General features: G+C 43.8%; 1 protein-coding gene across 1 annotated transcript in view; it reads left to right on the top strand.

Annotated features, from left to right (window-relative positions):
* LOC133659223 (titin-like) overlaps window positions 1–17,905 on the top strand; it is a 214,793-nt gene that overhangs the window by 89,099 nt on the left and 107,789 nt on the right. The window contains 16 exon segments of the mRNA XM_062061959.1: window positions 58–234; window positions 1,261–2,172; window positions 2,293–2,424; window positions 5,133–6,404; window positions 6,767–6,817; window positions 6,906–7,301; window positions 7,424–7,702; window positions 7,905–8,174; window positions 8,243–8,382; window positions 8,458–8,584; window positions 12,286–12,552; window positions 12,629–12,895; window positions 16,381–16,644; window positions 17,156–17,295; window positions 17,419–17,545; window positions 17,626–17,892. Coding sequence (XP_061917943.1) covers window positions 58–234; window positions 1,261–2,172; window positions 2,293–2,424; window positions 5,133–6,404; window positions 6,767–6,817; window positions 6,906–7,301; window positions 7,424–7,702; window positions 7,905–8,174; window positions 8,243–8,382; window positions 8,458–8,584; window positions 12,286–12,552; window positions 12,629–12,895; window positions 16,381–16,644; window positions 17,156–17,295; window positions 17,419–17,545; window positions 17,626–17,892 — 5,088 coding nt within the window.

Consider the following 17,905-nt stretch of genomic DNA (forward strand, 5'->3'; position numbering starts at 1 on the left):
TTGGCACCGCCCCATGGTGCTTTCATTTAACTTTACCCCACAATCCTCCTCCTCTAGTGTCTGTGAAAGAAGCACAAAGTAAGGTGCCCGGCAGCTTCTTGTCTGAGACAGCACCTCATGTCCACATGGGAGAGGCAAGAGAAGAAGAACATGACAAAAAGGACAGAAACTCGGAAGCTGGAGGCGAACAATCTGTTACTGATGGTTCTGAGACACAGGCCTTTCAAACAGAGTGTAAAGAACTAGCTGAAGTAAAAAAGCATAAAAGTAAAAGTGCCTTTGTTAAGAAAATGCCATCACCAGCTTTACCTGTAGAGAGCATTAAAAAAACAGTAGAAGTTAAAAACAAGGAATGTGGAAAGGAGCTAAAACAAGTGGAACATTGTGGAGAACATTGGTTCAAAGTCTCAGATAGACATGAGAGGAAGTTGACAGCTTTGCCTGACAACAATTTTCTGAATATAGTCACACAGAGACACAAACCTGACAGACCGCCTTCAGTTAGTCCTCTTTTAAAGTCCAAACACCAGGACGGCAACTCTACTACTGTTAATAGGTGTGGAGCATTAGCACCTGTATCCCAGCTAGCATATCTAAAAGCAGTGGAGGATGAGGAGGATAAAAAACAGTTAGAAGAAGCCATCAAGGATAAAGGGTTAGAAGATGTTATCTTCAAGTTAAACACTGCTATAAAACAAAGGCAGGATACTGAATTAAAGAGGATTAAAGAGCTTCTTCCAACAGACGCAACATCAGAATTTTCTCACGCTGACGAAATTCAGACACCAACAGAAGCTAAAAATGACTCTACTCAATCTAACGTTATAGATCTTAGTGCATCAAGTAAAGACCTTGTAAAACCGACAAGATTAAACAGAAGTGAGGAAGAACGTTCCTTATCATTTCTCACAAAAGGAAATACACATTTAGTGAGGAATCCCTTAGTGAAAGACTGTGTCACAGTCAAATTGGATCAGCAGGAGACTAGCACCAAAGCACAGCAGCTAAAATATGAAACCATCAACTTCAGTCCTCTCAAAGATTCCGAGTCGACAGCCAGAAGTGTGGGAATAAAAGTATTGGATCTGAATTTGGAAAGTTTTTTAGATAATTCTCCAAAGGTCTTCACAACACTGAGGGAGAGAAAAATTGATACTGTCAAAACTAAAAAGGTTGTAGATGAACAAATCCCATCAACCCTAATTTCATCTGATTATTCAACACCCAACACACTTACAACACCTCTTCTGTCTGACACAGTATCAGAAAAACTGACATCATCCACAAAGCCACAAAGGAAACCCGCTGAGAGTATTGAACCAGAGCAGCTGACCATGAGCACAGCTCAAGACAAAATATTTGAAGTTGCTTCACCTTATCAGGCAGGGTCAACAGGGTTCTTGTCTGAGGACACCTGTGAACCTCCAGAAGAGGGAAAACAAAATGTTTCTCACACAGATTCAACATCCTCACAGGTACAACATGGAGCTTTTCCTGTAAGTGACACAGCTGTTACTGGCCAAACATCACTGACAGGGGTCAATGGTGCAAAACAGACTCACTTCGTTGAGAAGATATTTAATCAGAAATCCAATAGAATAATCTCAAGTTCATTGGTAGAGCCAAAACAATCCATGGAGGTGAGCTCCACTATGTCTTTTGAGGCGCCTTTGAAGAACAAAGAGCTACTGGAAGAAACTTTACCAATAGTTTATCCTTATATTGATGAGCATATAACTGAACAGGGGCAGAAACACATCCAGAATGTTGATCAACCGATTGCATCTGAAAAAGCTGCCAGCCTGAAAAAAAGTCAGCCAGTGACCGTTCCAGAGGAGTATGTTAGATCTCAGAAGCTTGAGAAGACGTCGTCTGTAGTGAAAGTGGTAGCTGAGAGTACACACCCAGAGAAATTTGAAGGGGAAAAATATAAACAGAGCTTAGTTTCACCTACAGAAAGAATGACTAAATTAAGTGCAGTTCTACCAGACCAAGATAGTCATATTCCAGGGGAAATTGAGCTGGAGAATGTTAAAGTGACTGAAAGAAAAATGACAAACATTCAGAAGGAAAAGGCGCAAAGATGTCTCGCTGCTGCTGAGAACAACAGAAGTCAGGAGTCAGAAGCAAAGGACAGATACATCAGTCCAGGCAAACGGAAGAAATCAGCAGGTCAGTGTTCCTCTGCAGGTAAAAAAACATGTGAGTCAAATAAGACTGAGGATGAACTGAGTGTGGTCCAGTCTTATATAGTAACAGAAAAAGAAGACAATGCAGGCTTTTCTTCTTCAGGTGGAAAACAGCAAATAGGACAAAGAACACCAGTGATGGAGGTGGTGTCTCCTCAATCTTTAACTGTTGAGGATGGAAGGTTTATATTAGGCAGTCTACAGATGGCCAGCAGGACAGATCAGGAACACATCAGTGAGCCCGGGGAGATTTTTCAAAATATGCAAGTGTCTGTGACAACCAGAGAAGGCTTTATTTCATCTAACACCGTCACAGCTAAAGATCATATAGAAGACCAAAAAAAAGGAGCTAGTTCAGATACAGATAATATAATTAAGCATGCAAATGCACTAAAGCCATCTATGTATCAACACTCTCTGACAATGAAAGAATCCCCGGAATACTTACCTGTACAGGACTCCCTAATTCAAGCACAGAGGACTACCATACAGAAGCACATTGATGTCCAGCCCAGAGTTTCTCTGAATGGAGAGATGATAAAAGCAGAGACACCGGTGGAAGAACATACCTCCAAGCCAGAAAATCTCTTAATCAAGGAAGAAGCTCCTAAAACATTAAATATGCCATCTGATTACAGATCAAGATCCCTGAAAGAGAAAAGACAAAGTTTAAACAAAGCAAAACACATATCTATAGAGCAACAGCAAAGCGATACCATCATGGTTCAAGATGAATATGATCACACTTTGGAGAGAAAAAAAGAAGCCATTAGAATACTACTTTCAGAAGTGCCAGCGTCTTCCGATCCTCTCAAAGACAAACAAGCTGTTGAAGGCGATGCCGTAGAATACGCAACTAAAAAAGATCAAGTCCTTCATAGCTTGACAGAGGCAGAATTGAAGCAGGGAATAGAAATAAAACGTTCTGAGACACCTGTGCTGGATGTTCTATGTCAGAGAAAACTGATCATGGAAGGAGAAACACTGTTAGATAGTCTACAATGTCAGAGCACCCCTGAGAGTCTCATCCAAGGTAAAATGGAGAAATTAAAGACCTTTTGCACAACACACTCAACTACCAACATTGCAGACACCAGTCATACAGATACAAGAAAAAAAATAAGTCGAGAGCACATTCAGTCACCAGTAGCTGCTAAAATAGAAGCCAAAGACAAGGAGAGAGTCAAAACCCTTTCTGTTGAGGTAGTACGATTAGATAAAAGACCACAAGTAGGAATAACACCTAAAGACTTAGGGCAGCAGAAATTTGCAAAAGAAGAGGAAATTAAAACAGAAACCGTGAGAGGAGACAAAACCAACAGAGACGCTTCTAAGATAGGTCAATCAGTGTTCAAAGAGCAGACAAAAGTAGGTTCAATTGTTATAGGGGAACGTGACATACCAAAGTCACAATGTGAGAATGATTCAATGGCCAATGTCAGGCAACCTTCAGTAACAGATGAAACCATACCAAAGATGGTTCGGTCAGAGGTTGGCCTTGCTGCCTTAGGGGGAGAACCTCCGCGGCAAGCTGAAACCCAAAGAAAAAAGGGGCAAGCAGTGGTTGAAGAAAAAAGGCTTTCGTCTCTGGGCGAGAAGGAAAATGTTGCCAGAGGTACAGAATAAAAAGTGTGACGTGTCACCGATCACGTGTTTTTGACCTGAGCACAAGTCTTTGTGTAGCACATCTGCGTTCCATCAGCGGACGTCATTTGTTCATCTTTTCAAGAGGACGTCATGTCACATCACCCATTTCGTTTGAGCACAAAACTTGTGTCAACCCAAACAGATTGGTGTTGGCTTATTTAATTCTTAATTTGTTTAATTTGATTTCTTCTCACATCACCTATGTTCATCTGAGAAAAGTACAAACCAAGCACACTAACCTCTTCAGTGTCTGTCTGTTCGGTTGTCAGGTTTTGTTGTGCTAAGCTCTTGGTGTCAATCTTGTTGACGCTCTTGGTGTCAATCTTGTTGACACTGTTTCATTTATTTTCCAAGCTTCAGTAAAGGAGCCACAGCCAGAGCCCAAAAAAACAGCAGCGAAGCCTGCTGCTCCCCAAGAAGGTACCATCCTCTTGAATGTCACTGTTAAGCAAGCGTAACATTTTCAAAAAAGCTCTCTGCACAAAAAGTTGAGCGGTAGAATGCTTTGAAGATGTCGATTTGTGCAATGACTTTATTTACGTTGTACTTGAAGTGAGCAAAGCAACAAAACCATTTGAAGACAAAATGCCTGACGGTGAGCAGCTGGAAATAGGAATTACCAAACCAGGTATCGAAGAACTCTTAGATTACTCTTGTAATGGCTTCTCATTACTAACACCCTGTGTGTTTATTTTACTGCAATGTCTGATCTTTTTCTACATCGAAAGCAGTCATGCCTGTTGTAAAGGCTGAAGAGTCAACCGTGAAGGTTGTGGAAGAAGTAAAAACTGTCAGAGTGGATAAAGTGGCACCTGAGACAGGTAGACATGTTTGTTGGACCACTGAAACGGTGTTCATTCCTATTGGCCAATGTTGTTTTACAGTTTTTGTCTTGTTTTTATTGTCCAACTTAAGTATGTCACTTTTTGTATTGGACAACTTTGTCATTGACATTGTGCGATGTCACAATGTTTGACAGTGTATTTATCTCAGGCCTCTAAGGTACACATAAAACTACCTAATCAAATAAGAAATTAAATAACAACTGTTTTAACCCTTGCATTAGATCAAACCAAGGGACCTGTTCAAGCACCGGCAGGAGTCAAGAAAGGTAGGAAGAACACACACCCCAAATATTTTAAGTACGTATTACATTTCACTTTCAGAGAGACATTTTTTCTTTTATAAACTCTTTGTATGTGTCTGTGTCCCTGTCCTTTATCGTGTATGTTGTTTGTCTGGTGTACTTTGACTCTTGACGTCTGGTAATTCAAACCTCGGCTGCCAAAAAAACAGCTCTACTCAAAAAAGTTCAAGTTCATGAGGAAGAGACAGGGGCTTTTGAGCTACCCTCTCTGAGGAAAGCCACCCCAATCACAAAGCAAGAAGAAGAGCAAGAGCTGGAAATTATCAAACTGAAGAAGATTCCATTTGTTCCACCCAAAGTGTCAGAGAAGGAGCAGGAGTCTCAGAAAGCTACCAGGACCACACAAATAGACGTGGTTGAGATGGTGCATGAAGAACAGACAGCAAAAGTTGATGAAGATACTGAACATCAATGGAGCCCACAGAAAGATACTCCAAAAGATAAGTCAGATGAAACAATTTTCTGGGAAAAAATTCCCAAAGTTCCAGTGGAAGAGGAACCAGCCCATCCTGAAGCTGCCTTGAAAAAAATAAAAAGACTGCCTTTAGATGAAAAAGAACCAGAAGTTGTCAAACTAAAACCCTTTGAGAAGCCGGTTAAAGTGACGGACGCACCTGAGAAGAAAGATACAGAAGAGGCCAAAGCACTTGCAAAGGTAAAGAAGACACCAACTCAGCAGCCGGATGCAGAGTCTGTCACGCTTAAGCCCTTTTCAGTCCCTTCAAAAGAAGCTGCCAAGCCTGAAAAGAAGATTGCAGAGGTCAAAGACAAGAAACCAGCTGAAGACCTTCGTCAGATTTCTCAAGCAGAGGAGAAGCCAGAGATGTTAAAGGAGGCCGAACCAGTTCCAGGGAAGAAGATTGATTCCCAAGTTCCAGTGAAGAAAGCAGACGAAGTTAATGAGGAGCCCAAACCTCTGAAACAGAAGAAGACAGTCACACCAAAGAAAGACCAAAAAGAAGAGGTAGCTTTGACACCTTTGGAGCAACTCAAAAAGGTCCAACTAAAAAAGACACCATCACCAAAAGTTGACAAGCTTAAACAAGCTGAAAAGGCTGAAAGGAAGCTGAGTATGGACCTCAAAAAGACTCTTAAAACAGCTTCACCTAAGGACTCTATAGAAGTCATTAAAAGAGATAAGGTAACCAAAAAGCCATTGCAGGAGGATCGAGAACCAGCAAAGCCTCCAAAAGAAAAAATTCCTATTATGAAAGAAGTTTCTCCTGGAGCAGTAGAGATAAAGAAAGTAGCCACACAGCCAGAAGAGGAGGTGTCCGAGCAGGACTTTAGGGTGGAAAAAGAGGCAGAGCCGGTGGAGGAAGAGGCCTGGGGCTGGGAACTCGTTCCTCAGGAAAAGGCTGAAGACTGGGAAGGTGAAGTGGAAGAGGGCGCTCTGGAGGTTCCAGGGGTGGCCAAGAGAGGTGAGACGATGGAGGCGGGACATTTGGGAAGAGCCACCATTCATGCACGGAGTAATCTTAATTCATTGCCATGGTTGTGCCTCCATCCCTCATACTGCTCACACGCCATACGTATGTTTTCTTCATGGTGATCCTCACAACACTCTTCATGCTGCAATGACATTCCTGTGTGTCAAACATATTCTTGTGACATGTGTCACATTTCCATTTCCATTTGTGTTGTGTCATCAATGTCATGTCCTAATGATACATTCTTCATTTTGTGAATTTCATAGTCACCATCACGCTAAATTGTCCAATTCAGGTCAGTCATTTAAATTTGTGTTCTGTGTTACAAGCTCATGTCATGTGTTTCTAAACAGAGGGACAACCAGCTGAAGAAGCAGGACGAGGAAGGGGCCGAGGTATCAAACGTGAGTATTTTTGTTGCTGACATTTTTTCAGAGAAATGGGCCTTTTCTAAAGGTATCTTTTCCTCTTTGTCTTTGATTTGTGTTTTAGTCAAGAAAACACCATCGCCAGGTGAAGGCAGGGGTCGGGGCCTCAGGCCTGCTGGAAGAGGACCTACTCCTCCAGAGGAACCTTTTGGTGGATTCAAGCTGAAAGCCGTCCCGTTGAAGTTCATCAAGAAGCTTCAGGACATCGTTCTGAAAGAGGCCGAGTCTATCGGATCGTCAGCTTTGTTCGAGTGCCTAGTCTCGCCATCTACTGCTGTCACATCATGGATGAAAGATGGAAACAACCTGCGCGAGAGCCCCAAGTACAAGTTTACATCTGATGGCAAAGATCGCAAGATGAACATCGTCGACGTCCAGTTGTCAGACACCGGAGAATACACCTGTGTAGCCAAGAACGCTGGCAAGGAAGTCAACTGCTCCGCCAAGCTAATTGTTGAAGGTGCATACTGTAGTTCCTCCTCTCATATTCTGTTGAACTTTTCCTGTAATGATATTTTAGGACTTGTAAAGGCTTGAAGCAGAATCTGTCAGGACCTCAAATGTATCTGTTGCTGTCTCTAGAGCTTCCTGTGAAATGGATCCATGAATTGGAGCCAGAGACTTCCGCTGTAAAGACACAGCCGCTCTACTTGACCTGCGAGTTGAACAAAGAAAGAGATGTGGTCTGGAAGAAGAATGGTGAGGTCGTTAAGAGAGAAGCTAACAAGATCCAGATCAACATTATAGGAATGCAGCATGGAATAACCATCCAGAACTGCATTGAAAACGACGCTGGTACATACTCATGTGAAGTGGCAAATCAGGAGGAACTGAAGACGTCAACAAATGTGAAAGTGACTGGTGAGGGTTTTAATTTCTATCATGAACTGAGCTGCTAAGCATAAATGATGGCATCTAACAATACAACAAAGTCTCACCTAGTTATGTTGTTTTCCACTTCTAATGAAAGGGGCAGGAAACAATTTAACCTACCTTGTTCTTTTTTTATTTTTATACTCACAATGATGTGTTACAATCTAAATGTGTCATCTGGATCAAACAGAGATCATCAAAGATTGGATTGTGAAGCCTCTGAGAGATCAGCATGTAAAACCGAAGGCCAACGCCACCTTTAAATGCCAGCTGTTCAAGGACACACCCAACTGGAAGTGGCGAAAAGGAGAGAACGATCTGCCTCCCTCTGACAAGGTGGACATCAAGCAAGACGGAAAGGATTTGGAACTGACCATAAAGAACTGCCAGCCTGATGACGTGTCCGAATACTCCGTGGAGGTGGAGGGGCGTGTTTACAAAGCCAAACTGACGCTAGGAGGTTCGGGTCTTGTTTGCGTTATATGCCATTTTGTTTTGTGCTTAATTTTACAACTTGCCTTCTCTCAGAGCGTGAGGCAGAGATCCTGAAGCCTCTGGCTAGCGTGGAAGTGATGGAGAAGGAAGATGCTTCGTTTGAGACGGAAATATCTGAGGAAGATGTTCCAGGAGAGTGGAAGCTCAAAGGGGAGCTTCTGACAAGATCCCCAGTAAGACTATTTAGATTATTTTCTCTTCTGAACACTGATCTGTATAGGCTTACTCTAACTTTTTTCTTTCCTCAGACTTGTGAAATCCAAACAGAGCGTGGCATACGCAAGATCACGCTGAAAAATTGCCAACTGGACCAGGCTGGTGAAGTGTCCTACCAGGCATTGAACGCTTTAACAAGCGCAATGCTCAGTGTTAAAGGTAAGCAGGTACTAGTGGAATCTTGGATGGAAGCCGCTGCCATTCGTTGTCTTTTTAAAGCACAAGCTGTACGATTAAAGGAGTAAAGTCCACCAGGAATGCAATAAAATGAGACATGTGTGGACTTTAGGTCTTTATCAATAGGCCGCTCAAAACCAGGGAGGACAATGAAAGTGGCATTACTGCACAGATCCCTATTTTTATTTCCCCGTATTATGTTGTTTACTTGTGTCTGTTTACAGTTTAGTCTGCTTCTGTCCAGCCATATGTGATGGTTTGATTTGGTTTGGTGTTAGATGTCGTGTTTAGACTACAAACAGTGGCCAGTTAAGTTCTAGAATTATTTTAATATGTTTTAGAGGACAATCTTTTATCTTGATTTCATTATCATGTGTTGATGTTTTATTCCTCTGTACATCTGTTGGGAGCTGCGAAACTGGCCGCTTTAGACTGTTGTGTGCTGACATGTCCACTTGTGTCATCTTCTGACCTTCTTCAGAAATCCCAATGGACTTTGTTGTCCCACTGAAGGACGTTAGTGTACCTGAAAAGAAACAGGCTAAATTTGAATGCACCATCACAAAGGATGTTTCTCAGGTTATTTGGTACAGAGGCAGTGACATCATCACACCGGATGCAAAATATGTCATAATCATTGATGGAAAGAAGCATGTACTCGGCATAAACTGTTGTGAGTTTGAAGACGAGGACGAGTACAAGATTGAGATTTTGGGTAAAACGTCCACGGCACGTCTCACAGTGGAAGGTAAGTGCTAGGTGGTCGTGTTGGTGTGTCGCTTGTGCCCTGGGTTGTACTAACTTCTATGACCATGCGGTTGTAGGTATCAGGCTCAAACTGATTTCACCATTAAAGGACCAAACGGTGAAGGAGGGCAGCACAGTTCACTTTGAACTGGAACTCTCTCATGAAAATATTCCCGTCACCTGGTTCAGGAATGACGTCAAAGTCCATCCGAGCAGAACAGTGCTGAAGCATGTCAATGGGACGCGACATGTGCTAGAAATAAAGGACGTGACCCTGGATGACACTTGCCAGATCAAGGCTGAGGCTAAAGGGGTTTTGACCATGGCCAATTTAACAGTCATAGGTAACATTTTGTCCATGCAGCCCATATGTATCTGCTCCTTCTTCTGTCTGGACTGAGTTCCATGTGGTTTTGCGTTACAAATGTCTTTCAAATTGTCCCCTTCCAGAGGGAGATGCATACTTCACAGTCAAGTTGCAGGACTACACTGCAGTGGAAAAAGACCAAGTGCTTTTAGAGTGTGAGCTCAACAAAGATGTCCCAGTTATGTGGTACCATAATGAAACCGAAATTAAAGCCTCTAAGATAGTGGCCATAAAGGCAGAGGGCAAACGCAGATCACTTGTCTTAGGAAAAGTTGAAGACAACGATAAAGGACAGTATGTGTGTGACTGTGGAACGGACAAAACGACAGCAACGCTTCACATTGAAGGTAAAGATGCAGTTAGTTGATTGTTATCAACTGCCCATCATAATCCATAACCCTACGCCACTTGCCATCATCTCATCTGCTGTTATTACACAGCTCTTGCGCTATTCCATAAAGTTCTACTTCATAATGCCACCTCTGCTCTTGCGCTTTTCTATCAGGTTCCACCTCATAATACCACCACTGCTTTTGCACTTCCCTATCATGCTCTACCTCATACCTTTACCTCAGCTCTTGTGCTTCCCCATCAAGCTCCACTCTGTAACGGCACTTAAGCTCTTGTGCTTTTTCATCATGTTCCACCTCAGCTCTTACGCTTACCCAACAGGCTCCACCTTGTAACATTACCCATCTCTTGTGCGTCCTCATTAGACTCTTACTCGTAACTCCACCTCTTGCCTCTTCACTTTTAAAACATGCTCTAATCACCCCGTCCTCTGACCATTTTCATCTTTCGCCTCACCATCGTCTTGCCACCTAGTGCTGTTGCGTGTCACTGCTTTGTGTGACTTTGTCAATAAGCTGTCACCTCTGTTCAACACCAGCACGCCACATCCGAGTGCTGCGGCCGATGTATGGTGTGGAGCTGTTTGAAGGCGAGACCGCTCGCTTCGAGGTCAAGCTGAGTGAAGATGACGTACATGGCCAGTGGAAACTTGGTGGCCAAGTCCTCAGTCTATCTCCCGTATGTGTTCTGTAGATCTCTTCTTGTGTGTACAAGTGCATTGTTAGTGGGTAGGAGTGAAATTGTTATTATTTGACCCTGACCATGGTACTGAGACGCTGAAGTGTGCTCGCATCTGCAGGATGTTGAGATAGTGGAGGATGGGGCCAAGCACACGCTGGTGTTGTACAACTGCAAAGTTCCGCAAACAGGCGAGGTGGAATTTAGCGCCGCCAATGCCAAATGTTCGGCCAACTTGAAAGTGAATGGTGAGCGTCCGCATCTGCTCTGACAAGCTTCTTGAAACTGCACCCTCGTCATGGCATTAATTAAGCTGCAATCTAAATGTGTCATCTGGATCAAACAGAGATCATCAAAGATTGGATTATGAAGCCTCTTAACGACCAGCACGTCAAACCAAAGGCCAACGCCACATTTAAATGCCAGCTGTATAGGGACACACCCAACTGGAAGTGGCTAAAAGGAGATAAAGAACTAGTTCCTTCTGACAAGGTGGAAATCAAGAAGGACGGGAAGGATCTGGAATTGACCATCAAGAACTGCCAGCCAGATGATGTGTCCGAATACTCTGTGGAGGTGGAGGGGCGCGTCTACACAGCCAAACTAACGCTTGGAGGTTTGGGTCTTATTTGCGTTATATGCCATTTTGTTCCGTGCTTCACATTAGAACGTACCTTCTCTCAGAGCGCGAGGCGGAGATCCTGAAGCCTCTAGCTAACGTGGAAGTGATGGAGAAGGAAGATGCTATGTTTGAGACAGAAATATCTGAGGAAGATGTTTTGGGAGAGTGGAAGCTCAAAGGGGAGCTTCTGACAAGATCCCCAGTAAGATCATTTGGATTATTTTCCTCTTCTGACCACTGATCTGTATCGCTTCATGCCTACTGAAACTATTTCCATTCCTTAGACTTGCGAAATCCAAACTGAGCGTGGCATACGCAGAATCAGGCTGAAAAATTGCCAACTGGACCAGGCGGGTGACGTGTCCTACCAGGCATTGAACGCCTTAACAAGCGCATTGCTTATTGTTAAAGGTAAGCAAGTAGTAGTGGAATCTTGGATGGAAGCAGCTGCCATTCGTTGTCGTCTTAAGCACAAGTTGTACGCATAAAATCCACCAAGAATCCAATAAAGAATTGAGGCATGTGTGTGCTTTAGATCTTTATTGATAGGCCGCTCAAAGCAAGGAAGGACAATGCAAATGTGATGACCACACCAATCCCTGTGATATCACAATTAGTTTGTGTACTAGTGTCTATTGACAGTGTAGTCTACTTCTGTCCATCCATAATTGAACCATCTTTAGTTTGGTGTTTGATTTGTACAGTACATACAGTGGCCAGTTTGTCAGCTGCACATTCTGAGTTCAAGGATTAATTTGAATATTTCACAACAATCTTTCATCTTGATTTCGTCATCATGTGTTGATGTTTTTCTTTCTCTGTACATTTGTTTGGAGCAACTAAATTGGCCGCTGTAGACTGTTGTTTTACTATTGTGTGTTGACGGATCTACCTGTGTGACCTTCTGACCTTCTTTAGAAATCCCAATGGACTTTGTTGTCCCACTGAAAGACGTTAGTGTACCTGAAAAGAAACAGGCTAAATTTGAATGCACCATCACAAAGGATGTTTCTAAGGTTATCTGGTACAGAGGCAGTGACATCATCACACCGGATGCAAAATATGTCATAATCATTGATGGAAAGAAGCACATGCTTGTCATAAACTGTTGTGAGTTTGAAGACGAGGACGAGTACAAGATTGAGGTTTTGGGTAAAACGTCCACGGCACGTCTCACAGTGGAGGGTAAGTGCTGGGTGGTCGTGTTGATGTGTCGCTTGTGCTCTGGGTTGTACTAACTGCAATGACCATGCGGTTGTAGGTATCAGGCTCAAACTGATTTCGCCATTAAAGGACCAAACCGTGAAAGAGGGCAAGACAGTTCACTTTGAACTGGAGCTGTCGCATGAAAATATCCCAGTCACCTGGTTCAGGAACGACGTTGAAGTCCATCCTAGCAGAACTGTGCTCATGCATGTTGATGGGATGCGACATGTGCTAGAAATAAAGGAGGTGACCCTGGATGACACTTGCCAGGTCAAGGCTGAGGCTAAAGGAATTTTGACCAGGGCCAACTTAACAGTCCTAGGTAATATTTTGTCCTTTCAGCCCCCATGTATCTGCGTCTTCTTCTGTCTGGACCAAGTTCTGCATTGTTTTTTGCTCTGTTCCTTGTGGTTTTGCGTTATAAATGTCTTTGAAACTGTTCCCTTCCAGAGGGAGATGCATACTTTGCAATCAAGCTGCAGGACTACACTGCAGTGGAAAAAGACCAGGTGCTCTTAGAGTGTGAGCTCAACAAAGATGTCCCGGTTATATGGTACCATAATGAAACCGAAGTAAAGGCCTCCAAGATGGTGGCTATTAAGGCAGAAGGCAAACAGAGATCTCTTGTCATTACAAAAGTTGCAAACAACAATAAAGGGCAGTATGTGTGTGACTGTAAAACAGACAAGACGACAGCAACGCTTCAAATTGAAGGTAAAAATGCAGTTTGTTGATTATCATCAACTGCCCACCATCACCTATCACCCACCGCCATCCTCGATCATCTCATCTTCTGTTATTACGCAGCTCTTGCGCTCCTTCATCAGGCTCAATTTTATCATGCTGTTGATTGTCATCAACTTCCCACCATCACCTATCACCCACCGCCACCCTCGATCATCTCATCTTCTGCTATTACGCAGCTCTTGCGCTCCTACATCAGGCTCAATTTTATCATGCTGTTGATTGTCATCAACTGCCCACCATCACCTATCACCCACCGCCACCCTCGATCATCTCATCTTCTGTTATTACGCAGCTCTTGCGCTCCTTCATCAGGCTCAATTTTATCATGCCATCACTGCTTTTGCACTACGCCATCATGCTCTACCTCATAACTTCCCCTCAGCTCTTGTGCTTCGCCAACAGGCTGCACTTTATAATGGCACCTTAGCTCTTGCGCTTTTTCATCATGTTCCATCTCATTCGGCCATAGCAGATCCTACGCTTTCTCTACAGGCTCCACTTTATAATGCTACCACAGTTCTTTTGTTTCCTCATTAGACTCTTACTCGTAACGCCGCTTCTTGCTTCTTCACTTTTGAAACATGCTGTAATCACCCTGTCCTCCATTCATTTTCATCTTTCCATTCACCATCGCCACCTAGTGTTGTTGCCTCTCACTGTTGGGTGTGACTTTGCCAATAAGCTGTTGTCTGTCTTCAACACCAGCACGACACATCCGAGTGCTGCGGCCGATGTATGGTGTGGAGCTGTTTGAAGGCGAAACGGCTCGCTTTGAGGTCAAGCTGAGTGAAGACGATGTACACAGCCAGTGGAAACTCGGCGGCCAAGTCCTCAGTCTATCTCCTGTATGTGTTCTGTAGATCTCCTCTTGTGTGTGTGCATGTACATTGTTAGTGGGTAGGAGTGAAATGGTTATTATTTGACTCTGACCATGGTACTGAGACTCTGAAGTGTGCTGGCATCTGCAGGATGTTGAGATCGTGGAGGATGGGGCCAAACACACGCTGGTGTTGTACAACTGCAAAGTGCCACAGACAGGCGAGGTGGAATTTAGCGCCGCCAACGCCAAGTGTTCGGCCAACTTGAAAGTGAAGGGTGAGCATCCGCATCTGCTCTAATGAGCTTCTTGAAACTGCGCCCCCGTCATGGCATTAATTGTGCTGCCATCTAAATGTGTCATCTGGATCAAACAGAAATAATCAAAGATTGGATTATGAAGCCTCTAAACGACCAGCACGTCAAACCAAAGGCCAACGCCACATTTAAATGCCAGCTGTATAGGGACACACCCAACTGGAAGTGGCTAAAAGGAGATAAGGAGCTGGTTCCTTCTGACAAGGTGGAAATCAAGAAGGACGGGAAGGATCTGGCGCTGACCATCAAAAACTGCCAGCCAGATGATGTGTCCGAATACTCTGTGGAGGTGGAAGGGCGCGTCTACACAGCCAAACTGACGCTTGGAGGTTTGGGTCTTATTTGCGTTATATGCCATTTTGTTCCGTGCTTCACATTAGAACGTACCTTCTCTCAGAGCGCGAGACGGAGATCCTAAAGCCTCTGGCTAACGTGGAAGTGATGGAGAAGGAAGATGCTATGTTTGAGACAGAAATATCTGAGGAAGATGTTCCAGGAGAGTGGAAGCTTAAAGGGGAGCTTATGAAAAGATCTACAGTAAGATTCATCTTTCCTCTCCTGAACACTGATCTGTATAGCTTTTTACCTTCTGTCATCATTTTCATTCCTCAGACTTGCGAAATCCAAACTGAGCGTGGCATACGCAGGATCACGCTGAAAAATTGCCAACTGGACCAGGCAGGAGAAGTGTCCTACCAGGCGTTGAACGCTTTAACAAGCGCAATGCTCATTGTTAAAGGTAAGCAAGTAGTAGTGGAATCTTGGATGGAAGCAGCTGCCATTCATTGTCGTTTTAAGCACAAGCTGTACGTAAAAAGGAGGACGAATAAGGTCCACCAGGAATCCAATAAAGAATTGATTCTTGTGTGGACTTTAGATCTTTATTAATAGGTCGCTATAAGGAGGGGAGAGCATTAAAAATGTCATGACCACTCTTATCCCTGTCTCTGTCCAGCCACATTTGAACCATTTTTGGTTCGCTGTTTGTTTTTTGCAGCATATCTAGTAGGCAGCACATTGTGAGCTCTGGGATTAATTTTTTTTTGTTTTCGAGGACAATCTTTCATCTTGATCTCATCATTAAGTGTTGATGTTCTTCTTCCTCTGTACATGTGTTTGGACGCTGTACACTATTGTTTTACTATTGTGTTGACATGTCCATCTTTGTCACCTTTTGACCATCTTCAGAAATCCCAATGGACTTTGTTGTCCCACTGAAGGATGTTAGTGTACCTGAAAAGAAACAGGCTAAATTTGAATGCACCATCACAAAGGATGTTTCTAAGGTTATATGGTACAGAGGCAGTGACATCATCACACCGGATGCAAAATATGACATAATCGATGATGGAAAGAAGCACATACTCGTCATAAACTGTTGTGAGTTTGACGACGAGGACGAGTACAAGATTGAGGTTTTGGGTAAAGTGTCCACGGCCCATCTTACAGTAGAGGGTAAGCGCTAGGTGGTCATGTTGATGTGTCGCGTGTGCTCTGGTTTGTACTAACTACTATCATCATGCGGTTATAGGTATCAGGCTCAAAGTGATTTCGCCATTAAAGGACAAAACGGTGAAGGAGGGCAGCACAGTTCACTTTGAACTGGAGCTGTCTCATGAAAATATCCCTGTCACCTGGTTCAAGAGCGACGTTAAAGTCCATCCTAGCAGAACTATGCTCAAGCATGTTAATGGGACGCGACATGTGTTAGAAATAAAGGAGGTGACCCTGGATGACACTTGCCAGATCAAGGCTGAAGCTAAAGGGATTTTGACCATGGCCAACTTAACAGTCATAGGTAACATTTTGTCCTTTAAGTCCCCATGTATCTGTGCCTTCTTCTGTCTCGAATGAGTTCCGCATCGTGTTTGGCTGAGTTCCTTGTGGTTTTGCATTATAAATGTCTTTGAAACTGCTCCCTTCCAGAGGGAGATGCATACTTCACGGTCAAGCTACAAGACTACACTGCAGTAGAAAAAGACAAGGTCCTTTTGGAGTGTGAGCTCAACAAAGATGTCCCGGTTATGTGGTACCACAATGAAACCGAGTTGAAGGCCTCCAAGATGGTAGCCATTAAGATGGAAGGCAAACGCAGATCACTTGTCATCCGTAAAGTTGCGGACAATGATAAAGGACAGTATGTGTGTGACTGTGGAACAGACAAGACGACAGCAACACTTCACATTGAAGGTAAAGATGCAAATTGTTGATTATCATCAACTGCCCAGCATCACCCATCAACCCCCTGCCGCCCTCCATCATCTCATCTGCTGTTATTACGCAACTCTTGCGCTTTTTAATAAGATTTCATCTTATAACATCACCTCGTTATTTCCACTTTTCCATTGGGTTCCACCTCATAACGCCATCCCCGCTCTGCACTTTCTCATCATGCTGGAGCTCATAACTTCACTTCAGCGCTTGTGCTTCCCCAACAGGCTTCACTTTATAACGCCACCTCAGCTCTTGCGTATTTCCATCAGGCTTCACCTTATAACGCTGCCACAGCTCTTGTGGTTCCTCATTAGTCCCTACCTCTGAACACCACCTCTCGCCTCTTCACTTTTGAAACATGCTTTAATCACCCCATCCTCCATCCATTTTAATCTTTCCCTTCACCATCGTCTTGCCACCTATTGCTGTTGCACATCACTGTTGTGTGCTACTTCATCAATAAGCTGTCACCTCTTTTCAACGCTAGCTCGTCACATCCGAGTGCTTCGGCCAGTGTATGGTGTGGAGCTGTTTGAAGGCGAGACGGCTCGCTTCGAGGTCGAGCTGAGTGAAGACGATGTACACAGCCAGTGGAAACTGGGCGGCCAAGTCCTGAGCCCATCTCCTGTATGTGTTCTGTAGATCTCCTCTTGAGTGTGTGCATGTGCATTGTTAGTGGGTAGGAGTGAAAAGTCTGTTATTTGACCCTGACCATGGTACTGAGACGCTAAAATGTGCTGGCATCTGCAGGATGTTGAGATAGTGGAGGATGGGGCCAAGCACACACTGGTGTTGTACAATTGTAAAGTGCCACAGACAGGCGAGGTGGCCTTTAGCGCCGCAAACGCCAAATGTTCGGCCAACTTGAAAGTGAAGGGTGAGCGCCGACATCTGCTCTGATGAGCTTCCCGAAACCTCACCCTTATTTCCGCATTAATTGTTTTTGTGAATCAACAGAGCTTCCCATTACGTTCCTCACCCCGTTGGCCGACGTTCATGTCTTTGAAAAGGATGAAGCAAAGTTTGAGGTGGAAATTTCCAGAGAACCCAAAAATTTCCGCTGGCTCAAGGGTTCTCAAGCACTGTCAAACGACGATAAGTATCAGCTTCTGCAAGATGGCAGGAAATACGCTCTTATTTTACAATCTGCCAGATATGATGACGAAGCCAAATACACATTTGAGGCAGAAGACAATAGAACATCAGGAAGGCTGATCATTGAAGGTACTTGACATCG

Source organism: Entelurus aequoreus, linkage group LG10 (genome assembly GCF_033978785.1).
Source record: "Entelurus aequoreus isolate RoL-2023_Sb linkage group LG10, RoL_Eaeq_v1.1, whole genome shotgun sequence".
NCBI classification, from domain to species: Eukaryota; Metazoa; Chordata; class Actinopteri; order Syngnathiformes; family Syngnathidae; genus Entelurus; species Entelurus aequoreus.